This window comes from Sapajus apella, unplaced genomic scaffold, assembly GCF_009761245.1.
Source record: "Sapajus apella isolate SASKATOON/1434 unplaced genomic scaffold, GSC_monkey_1.0 scaffold35, whole genome shotgun sequence".
NCBI classification, from domain to species: Eukaryota; Metazoa; Chordata; class Mammalia; order Primates; family Cebidae; genus Sapajus; species Sapajus apella.
Window position 1 is genome coordinate 11,638,102 of NW_022436975.1, and position 11,258 is coordinate 11,649,359.

Consider the following 11,258-nt stretch of genomic DNA (forward strand, 5'->3'; position numbering starts at 1 on the left):
ACACCACATGTTCTCACTCACAGGCAGGTGTTGTACAATGAGAACACATGGGCACAGGGAAGGGAACATCACACACTCCTACCCCCTCTCTGTTGCTGAGGCCTCCTGCCCCACCCCAGTCCAGCCCACCAAGGTGGCTGTGCCCTGGAGTCTCCAGCTCCTGCCTTCCTATGGTCTTCAGCCTGCTGCAACTGCGTCCCTCCTTGATGTACCACTGTTGGGAGGGGGGAGCTAAGGGAGGGACAGCAGGGGGTGGGGAGGTTGGGGAGGGATAACACTGGGAAAAATGCCAGATGTCGGTGACGGGCGGGGGGAATGAAGACAGAAAACCACCATGGCATGTGGGTACCTATGCAACAATCCTGCAAGATCTGCACATGTACCCCAGAACTTAAAGTACAATTGAAGAAAAAAAAAAGATAGGAAAAAAAAAAGATTTCCTCAGTCCTACTCTCTCTCTGTTGCTGAGGCCTCCTGCCCCACCCCAGTCCAGCCCACCAAGGTGGCTGTGCCCTGGAGCCTCCAGCTCCTGCCTTCCGATGGTCTTCAGCCTGCTGCAACTGCGTCCCTCCCTATGTACCACACAACCACCAGTGTGGCGACTCTCTTTAACCTCTGCCCATATCACGGTAAAGAAAAAGAGCTCTGCCAGTCAAGCTGCCTAGATCTTTCAGCTCCGCTGCTCAATAGCTGCATTACATTGGGCCGTGACCTAACGCCTCTGTGTCTTGTCTAACTTGTGTATAAAACCTCCCACAAGATTTCATGCACACTTAGTGAAGTCAGAACATTATATGAACACGTACATGCACAATGTCTATGTCCAATACTCCCATATTTCAACCCATCCTGTTTTCTGATCTCCATTCTTGAAATTCTAATGACCTTCATGACCAGAGTCCACTACTGGAGTTTGTGGTTGACAGGCATCTCTTACTCACTGTGCTACAGCTCAACTCTTTATCTTCAACCAAACAGGGCCTCCCTGTAGCCTTCCTACTGCCACTCAGTGGCACTCCATCTACGGTTTCCAAAGTGTAAATCCCCAGAAGTGACCTTTGACACTTCCATCTCCCTCTACCCCTCATCCAACTCATTATTAGCTAAACCTGCAATTTCTATTTCACATACATCAGCTTCTCTCCACCTCCACTGCTCCTATTCTAGTGTCCAAGCCTCCACGTCTATCGCCTTGGTTACCCAGCAGACTTCTTTGTTTTTCTGTTTTGTTTTATTTTGTTTGAGACAGGGTCTGACTCTGTCACCCAGGCTGGAGTGCAGTGGTGCAATTTCAGCTGACTGCAGCCTCCACCTTCCAGGCTCTAGTGAGGCTCCCATCTCAGCCTCCTGAATAGATGGGACTACAAGTGGATGCCACCACGCCCAGCTAATTTTTAAATTGTCTACAGAGAAGAGATTTCACTGCTTCCCTAGGACCTGTTCCAACAGATGCTTTCCCTTGGGAAGCTGTGGTTTGCCAGTGATGTACAATGACCGATGCACTCTTTGGCAACTGACAAGGTTAAGAAATAATCCAATATATAGTCGTTTTTATATTTTATCTCTTCCATGTTTGTGATATTTTATTTTGTTAGATCCTTAAGAGTAAAGAATACATACAGTGAATTTGATATATTAAAATATATAATGTTTCACCATATTCAGATAATTAATAAGTACTTCTCACTTTATCAAATAAACAGCACTTCCATAGAACAAGTATTTCAATGCATGCCAGACCCTACCCTGAGAAACAAGAGAATCAATTCTGCAGAAGACAAGTAGGGTCCATGGTGAGGCTCACACGCTCCCAAGCCCCTTGCTGTGTGCTCCTTGGTCACTGGGACATGACTGGTGCTGGACAACATGGTAAGTTACTAAAGAGTTCCTTGCATGTCACTTTTTCTGGGCCTCAGGGTGTCTTTCCTTATGAAAGCCAGCAAAATTTGGAATTTGGGCTACTCTGATAGGAAAATATAATCATAGTTTTTCTTTAATACTGCATAAAATTAAAATAACTACCTAACCTATAATTAACAGAGCTCAAGAATGTGTCATAAATTTTATCAAGATGAAGTAAATATGCTTTATTATTAAATTACCAGGATCGCCATAAGTGTACCTTTGGTATGCTAGGTTTAAGTAGCTGTGCACCTCATTTTCCTTACATAATCTGGACATACCCTCATGAAGATAGACTTGTTCCTGTCCTCTTTGGCTACTGAAATGCAGCTCTAATGACTCTGTCACTAAGAGGCTGCGTGGGTCGAAAGTTGTCTCCCAAAATCCCATCACAGCCTTCCACAAGTTCTGCCCCCTTAACATGCGTCCTCAGCCTTCGAAATTCTTCTATCTGAAAATAAAAGCAGAAGAAAATAGATTAATACATTGAAAAGATTGGCGTTTTGTAAAGGACATGCATAAAATGTGCATAAATTACAATTTAAAAAGAGAAAATTAAAATTAAGCTTCAAAAAGAAAAAAAGCAGACTTAATTCTTCCAGACCTAAGACATTAGACAGGACACTTTCAAGAGATGACAACAGAGGCAGACATATCAAGGTCTCTGAACAACTCAAACAGACACAGAAATCTGCTTCATTTGTTAATGTAAAAATGATACACACCTCTCTCAAAAAGGTCTTATGCCCATCTATAACATAGTAAGAGTGAACAAATGAATGTATTCTTAAATGCTTCCCAAGTATATTTTAATTAACAGATTCTTATGTTACTGTATGTAAACAGATTAGATCTTAGATTTATTAGATGGATTCAAGGTTTCCTTTCATCAAAAGACTTTTGCCACTTTTTCAGCCCTCTGGAGAGCATGGGTCTAAAAAATATCTATGATTTTCCAAAAGTCTGAGTCCAACTTCCGGTCTTCACAATACTGATTTTCAAGTTCATTTCCCTTTCTTGGGTGGCCTCTCCAGGTCCCATGGCTTCCCCACTATAACTGAAGAGGTTCTAAGAGTCCTCAGGGAACTTGCCCACAAGCCTCCCTGCAGTTTCTCTAAGAACCCAGAGCCTGCCAGACGTGCCTCTCTGGGAAGTATTAATATTTAAGCAATAAGCAAAAGTGATGAGCATTCCCCAGGCTCATTTCCATCTATGAGCTGATTTACCTACAGGGCTCATCATCTGTTAATTCATTTAAGTGCCACATAGTCATATGACACATTCTTCATTTCTTATACAGAAGGGGAAACTGAGACTGGAACAGTTTTAAAGCTTCCATATTAGCTAGCAGAGAAGCCTGACAATTCCAAGTCTAACTGCTCTTTTCTCATTGCCACAGCCACCTCTTTAGGAATTCTAGTCAACTCAGTATAATCTATATCCTGCATATATCCCAGGGTATTGAGCAAATGTGATTTGGGCGACATCAATTCACCAAAAGTTCACCATCTGTGTATCAAGGTATTGTATCTACAAAGATCCTTAATATGACCCAGCCATAGAATTCTGCCATTCATAAAGAGAAATAAAATGCAAGAGAGCAACTAATTCAGGAGTTCCAGTAAAAGTCAAGAAACACCTAGAGACTTAGGGGGCCCATGAAAGCCCTGAATGATAGGCAAGTGTTTACATGCGAATTTTCCTCAGAAGAGGCTCCCTGACTCCAAGAGTCAAATCCCACAACATTCTAATTCAATACATTCATACACAGAGTTGGAGAAAAATTAAACGGCTAGTTCGATTAGAACCTGGGTCAGAAAGCCAGCTTCCTTTTTGTTGGTTTTTGGGGTTTTTTTTTTTCTCTGCGCTTATATGCATGCAAAAAAAGATGACTTCAAATGTCTTATTTTTCCACGCCCATGTCGCTGAACACTGATTGATTTCCCTTAATGAAATTAAGCCTGACCCAACTGGGATTGCCCTGTTTAGTTTTTTATAATACCTATATATTATATTTACATAGAGGAGCCAGTCAGAAAAGCAATCAGTTGTTTAATCTGCTTGATGGTTTTTCACTAGATCTTCTTCAGGTATTAGAATGAAAATACGAGTAGTACCTATTGCTTGTTGCATCTGAAAAACTTCTAGAGCTGAAGATGTGTAAGAATCTCTTATTATTTGCTTTCACCTTAAAGTTTTCCCTAAGTACAGAGTGAAAAGAAAACTGGTCAGTTTGAGAGAATCTTATGCTTTTTCGAAAAGAAGAATATGACAGTGAGAGCATTAGACTCTGCACCCAAAGGCCAACTCCTGCCTGCTTTGCCACCTAAGACCCAAACGACCGAAGGACTTCACTTCTTCAAGCCTCAGTTTCCACATGTGTATAACAGAGATGATAACAGTATTCACAAGATAGTCTCAGAAATAAGAAAGAATATTCTTGAAAATCATGCAGCATAGTTCCAGGCACATAGGAAGTGTCTGACAAATACTAGCACTTCTATTTCACAAACTCTTTTGAAGTCAAACCTCTAGCATTTTGAGATAAATATTTAGATACAGTTTTATATGCAGAAAGTATTTATAATAAACCAAAAATTCACTGAGGATACTTAAAGTCATCTCTCCTAGCATTCATTTTCCATGTAATCATAATTAATACCTGCAACCTGAACCTATGAGGCATGCACAGGTCACTGAGGAGCAATGTGGGCTAGAAAGTTTACTGCCTCAACATATGAAAGACTCCACTTTTTATTGGCTTTGAAGATTATTTTAAAGCTGGGTTAATTTTACATTTATGTATTCTGAACTGGAGACAAACCTTTCAAGCCCCAGGCCTCACCCTGAAACACATTCTATGAAAACAACTTCTTCCAGAAGAGATGATCTGAATCAACACCCAGCCAGTCCCAAATGACTATACTCTCAGAGAAAACTATTTCACAAGCAATGTTTTTCTCTGATCACAGGAGTGCTTTGAAGAATTCAAACATCAACAGAGATGGAGGGGAACATGCGTCTTTCTGAAATGCCAATTTTTCTAAAGCAACCACCCCCAAAACCCTTTAGTCACTTCAAATGGTTTCAAGTACATACTGAATCAGCCACACTGAAATGAGAGATTGTAATAAATGAACAGAATAATATTTCGGGATAGAAATCTTTAACAAAACTCAAATGTCAGGGCCTTCCAGAAACCATTATTATCCCATATATCTGAATGTATAAGTGAATCCACTGTTAATGCTATTCCACTTTAACATGGTATTTATTTTTAACCAATTTAAGAGAAAACTGAATGCGGGGCACTGACATTGAACATTTCACAGATAAGTCTCCATCTTCTAAAGGTATTAGATTGAAAAGCCACCGTCCTTTGAACTAGAGACGCACTGCAATTGGTCTAAGACATTTATTCCAATCTTCACTGCCTCAAAACCAAATTATCCACTAGAAGTTCAGCTTTAAAACTGCTTCTTTATTAATGCATTCAAAGGGCTAATTTCCAGGGTTTGCGGTTTAGTGCTACATAACTTTCAGGAGTTCGCAAGTTCTAATAGATTTTTTTTTTTACTTACATTTCATGTGTCATCATGTTAAAAGAGAAATGTAACACATAAAAGTCAGTATGCTCTCTCCAGTAACCCATCCATGGGCACTTACATGTTTTCCCTGTCTGGACTGTAATGAACACAGGAGTACAGATACCTCTTCAAGACACTGACTTCAATTCCTTTCAGTCTATATCCAGAAGACGAAATCCGCCAGACATGAAAACAAGTATTGTATGAACTCACTCATATGTGGAATCTAAACCGGTTGAACTCTTAGAAGCAGAGAGAAGAGTGACAGCTGCCGAGAGCTGGCAGGAAGCAGAAATGGGAATGTAACGGTTAAAGAGTACAAAGTTGCAGTTATGCAAGATAAATAAGTCCTCGAGGTCTCCTGTGTGGCACAGTGCCTACAGTTAACAACACTGCATTGTATACTTTAAATTGCTAAGATGGTAGATCTTATGTTAAGTGTGCTTAGCCAACAAAATATTACAACAACAAAGGACATGGGAGGAAGATTTGGGAGGTGACAGATATTTTACGGTTTCGATAAAATAGTTCTTTATAAAAGTGGTGCTTCCCTTGTCTTTTATCAATAACAATACAAGAGTAAGAATGATTCCTTATGATACTAATCAAATTAAAAAGTCGAAAGCAAACTGTACCTGAACATTCCATACGTGTATACAGAGAGAGATACAGACAAACACAGAGAGAACTCTGCACCTTTCACATACTGCAGCCTTGTTCTTGCCTCATTTCTCTTTGACCCCATTATATAATGTTCCATATAAAACCAGTGCTTCCTCTTCCTTATCGATCTCTCATTCATAAACCAGCTCTCACTCTCTCATGACTCCTTAATCTGATCTTTTTAATTTTTTTGTGGAAGAGAGTAGAAAGAATACTCACTCCCCAGTAACACCAATGTCAACAGTCCTGATGCCATCCCCAGCCTAAGGGAGCCCCAGCCCCAGACACTGTCTGCTCTCATCACCCCAAGAGTTTCTGAGCCACACAGATTTAAACATACTCAAGAATTACAGACTAGAGAACTCACAATCACAGGGAAAGTGCTGTCTATCACTAAAGACACTAAGAAAATACATATAAAAATCTCTACAAGCAATTTAAAATAACACATTTTAAGAAAGTGAAGAAACAGTCTCCTCAGAGAGAAGACCCTTGATTTGTACTGTTCAGGATGGCAGCCACTAGGCCCACGTGGCCACCAAGCATTTGAAATGTGGCCTGCCCAATTTGAGATGTGCTGGAAGTGCAGAATACACACTGCAAGCCAAAGACTCAGTATAAAATAAGAATGGAAGAAATCTCATCAATGACTTTTTACCTTGACTACATGCTTAAATGATAGTATTTTACACATATTGGGTTAAGTATACCATTTGAATTAGTTTCTTAATTTTATCTGTTTCTTTTGGCTTTATTTTTTATCATGGCTACTAGAAAGTTTAATATGTGGATCACATCATGTTTCCACTGGACAGGACTCACCTAGCACTGCCATTCACACTCACCTTCAGAACCTCAGCATTCTCGGGTTAGGGCACTGATCTCAATTACATGTAGAGATGAATGCATGCAGAGATGAAACAGTGGTTCTCAAAGTATCCTCCCAGAATAAAAGTGTAAGTTGTCAGCAACTACCCCAGGCCTACAGAATCAGCAACTCAGGGGTGGAACCCAGCAATCCCTTTAACAAGCCCTAAGGGGATTCTGAGAACCATGGATGTCTTCGTCTGTTTTGTGCTGCTATAACAGAATAGCTGAAACTGGATGATTTATGAAGAACAGAAATGTATTTGCTCACAGTTCTGAAGGCTGGAAGCCCAAGATCAAAGCATTTGGCATTTGGCGAGGGCATTCTTGATGCATCCTCATGTGGCAGAAGGCAGAAGGGCAAGCGAGCCAACAAGGGAATGCTATGTGAAGCCTCTTTCTTAAGGGTCTTAATCCATTAGCAAGGGAAGGGCCCTCATGGCCTAAACACCTCTTAAAGGTCCCACCTTTTAATGCATCACATTGGCAACACCTGAGTTTTGGAGAGGACACATTCAAACCATAGAGATGGGCATAGAAGAAAATCTGCAACAAATGTCCCCAATCATTTGAAAATAGTTTCAAACATGACCATGCTGTGGCCCTACCGCAACCTGGACTTTAGGAAAACAGTTCCTCCGATTCCCTACGGAGCATGAAGACCCCCTGAGAAAGGCCTGCTGCTTTGTGGGTGAGGTCAGATGTCCTTGGTTGTCCAGGGCCAGACATGCTTCTAGATCCCTGAGGCTGAGCATATGTCAGGTATTAACTCGGGCTGTCAGGATGTAAAGAGTCCTACTTTCCAACCTACAGGAAACATGGAATGCAGAAGGAATAAAGAGGAGGCAAGACTGAAGAAAAGAACATTTAAAACCGTTTTCAGCATTCTAGAAGACATGTCATGTAACCACAGGGTGAATGAACAATAAGCACATTCATATTTCTTCATTTCACTGGTGTTACTTTTAAATTGAAAGAGAAAGGAAAAAGCAAAGACATTTAATATGAGAATTCAGATAAGCTAAGAAAGAGATAAGCAGGGAGGGAATGCAGAAAAAGAAGGAAGAAAAAGGCAGGAAAAGGAGAGTAAAACTTAATTATCAACCCATTTCTGTATGTGTACATACATACTTGCACAGATGCCACTATACCATCATACCCTGTTTTATCAATTCTAAGATTAATACGTGTTCACATTTTAATGACTCTGTGAAATCAGAATATGTCTTACAATTTCTGGTGTTAGATTTGGTAAAGTTTTGGTATTTGTATTCTGTTCTTGGAATCTCATTTCCAAACACAACAATTCAGCTGAAAAAAAAATTTTTTTACTTTCGTAATCTAATGCTTAGACCATCATTTATATTAAAGTTACGTAATGGTGAAAATGCCCATAATCAATGAGTGGATAAAGAAACTGTGGTGTGTGTACACACACACACACACATTCACACGATGGAATACTACTCAGCCATAAAGAGGAATAAACTAATAGCATTTGCAGCAACCTGGATGGAATTGAGAACTATTATTCTAAGTGAAGTAACTCAGGAATGGAAAACCAAACACTGTATGTTCTCACTCATAAGCAGGAGCTAAGCGATGAGGATTCAAAGGCATAAGAATGACAAAATAGACTTTGGGGACTCGGGGAAAGTGTGGGAAGGGGGTGAGGGATAAAAGATGACAAACTGGGTTCCGTGTATACTGCTCGGGTGATGGGTGCACCAAAACCTCACAAATCACCACTGAAGAACTTACTTGTGTAACCAAATACCAACTGTTCCCTAAAAACCTATAGAAATTTTTTAAAAAGTTAATAAAAATAAGGTTATTTAATCATTAGAGATCATTTTTTAAAAAGAAAATTATACTTATTCAGATCCATCCAATTGTGTTTTATCTCCCTACAATAAGGCATGCCAACCAGGAATAATATGAAAAATTCAGCTAAGAAGGGGTTTTCCAGACCCATATTCTGTAATTCTTATTAATAGCACTCAAGACAATGTATGATGGGCTTAACAGTCTACACTATACTTCAGCTGAAGTCTACACCTCCCTGAATCACAGCTATTATGCATTTAATAGGAAACCATTATGATTGAGAACTTCTTCAATGTTACCAGTGCCAATACTATTATCCTATGGCAGGTGATACACGTCAAGATACCAATTCTTTCCATAATAATATTCAGCAGCTTAATTACATACATAAGCTTTATGATACAGAAGGAAACAATATTCTTTAATTCAATGCAAATTTTCAAATTTCTCAATATAATCAGCTATGTGGAAATGCCACCTGTTATTCATTATTCCTTTTGCTATTTTATACATCAAGCATCTCTCTCCTCCACTTCTTAATTTTTGAGACGTCTCGATTTTTCTTGGTCTAACTCATAGAATCACATCCTCTTCCTTTGACTCCTCTCACTTTTGTTGCCTTATTTGGATCTTTTTCATTTTTTGCTCTGCTTCCTGTGAAATTCTATGAGCAGCACCAAGTAAAACATTCAAGGACAGACTGATTTATATTCTTCTAAGATTATAATTTTTTTCTAAATTGCATTTTAATATTCGTAAATGTGTGTCTTTGTGTGTCTATGTTTTAACTCTGCTGCCCTCTGAACAGATGCTGTGATGAGGCTCCATGCTAATAGCACCTAAATCTTTTCCTTGAGAAGTACAGCTAATCAAAAAGTCATCTATTTTCAAGGACAGTTGAGATTATTCCTTCCAATAAGCATCCCTGCAGCTTCGGCTTTCATGTGGGAAGATATGGTTTTACCTCCCAATAATCAGGGAGCATGACTTTAGTAGGTTAGAATTAGACTTTGTCACCAGCCTATTTCAAGGAAAAATACAAAGCTAGGTCCCCTTTGAAGCCAGAGAGCCTAAGACACAATGGTCTCTCTCTGGATCTTAACATAACACACTGGCCAGTGCAGTGGTACAATATTGTATATCTAGAGGATCAGTTAACACTCAATACAGTTCAGCATTAAGATGGAAAATCCTGGCAACAGAATCCTTAAAGGAATTCTGGGTGAAAATGAGAATTTGCAGCATGCAATAAGGCTACACCTTTCAATAAATTAAAATTTGCTGTGATTATAAAGAAAAAAGAATTTTTTGTGAGATGGAGTTTCGTTCCTGTTGCCCAGGTTGGAGTGCAATGGCTCAATCTCGGCTCACTGCAATCTCCGCCCACCAGGTTCAAAGCAATTCTCCTGCCTCAGCCTCCCAAGCAGCTGGGATCATAGGAGCCCACCACTAGGCCCAGCTAATTTTTGTATTTTTTAGGAGAGACAGGGGTTTCACCACGTTGGCCAGGCTGGCCTCCAACTCCTGACCTCAGGTGATCTGTCCACCTCAGCTTCCTGAAGTACTCAGATTACAGGCGTAATTCACTGCACCCGGCAAAGAAAAAATGTTCACTAAAAGATCTGATGTACTTTTAGGAAATTACCCCTCAATAAAGTAATGCCGAACAAATGTGACTATGGACATTCAGTTCATCTACTTCGTTCTCAAGTCTATAATCACTCCTTGTGGCTAAATCCAATTAATACATTTTAGTCCTTAACTGAATGTGTGTGCAGAATCTGACACTCATGATCTCTCCACTCCTTCCTGAAACTCGCCTCTCCCATAGCTTCTCTAACCATCACCTGAGCCTCCTATGTTTTTCCACTTGTCAAGCCATTCCCTGGGGACACTCTTACAGTGCACACCCCTGATTAGAGGCCACTCCCTCATTCTCTGAAGGAGCTCCTCTTCTACACCAACTGCTTCACCCACCACTTGTATACCATACCCCTTTCTTGGATGTCCAAAAGGCATCTCAAACTCTCCATATTTGCAACCATAAACTTGGCAGCTTCTCCATGAAGGCTGCTCTTCCTTCTTGATTCCTTATCATGGTAGAAAGCAACAGCTTACATGTGCCAGTCAACCAAGCCAAATCCAGGAAGGTCCAGTGACAAGGGGGTCTTTCCTCCCCAAATCCTTCCTGTGTCATCAGCCACAAGGTTCTGCTTCAACTTCCTTTTTATTTCTAAAGTCACTCCCTTCCCTCCGTCTCACTGCCACATGATCCACATCTTCACACTGCAGCCTCAGAGTATGTTTCCTGAATTCAAATTTGGTCATATCTCTCTCCTCCTTACAACATTCCTGTGATTCTCTGCCACCTTCAGGAGAAAACCCAACCCCCATGGCACAGCCCTGAGGCTC

The 11,258-nt window shown here is 40.3% G+C and overlaps 1 protein-coding gene across 1 annotated transcript in view; it reads right to left on the reverse strand.

The window, feature by feature from the left end:
- The window catches only part of CA8 (carbonic anhydrase 8), a 96,127-nt gene that overhangs the window by 18,258 nt on the left and 66,611 nt on the right, over positions 1-11,258 (reverse strand). Inside the window, exon 8 of the mRNA XM_032296163.1 lies at positions 2,184-2,353. Coding sequence (XP_032152054.1) covers positions 2,219-2,353 — 135 coding nt within the window. The 3' untranslated portion in view covers positions 2,184-2,218. The remainder of the gene's footprint in view (positions 1-2,183; positions 2,354-11,258) is intronic.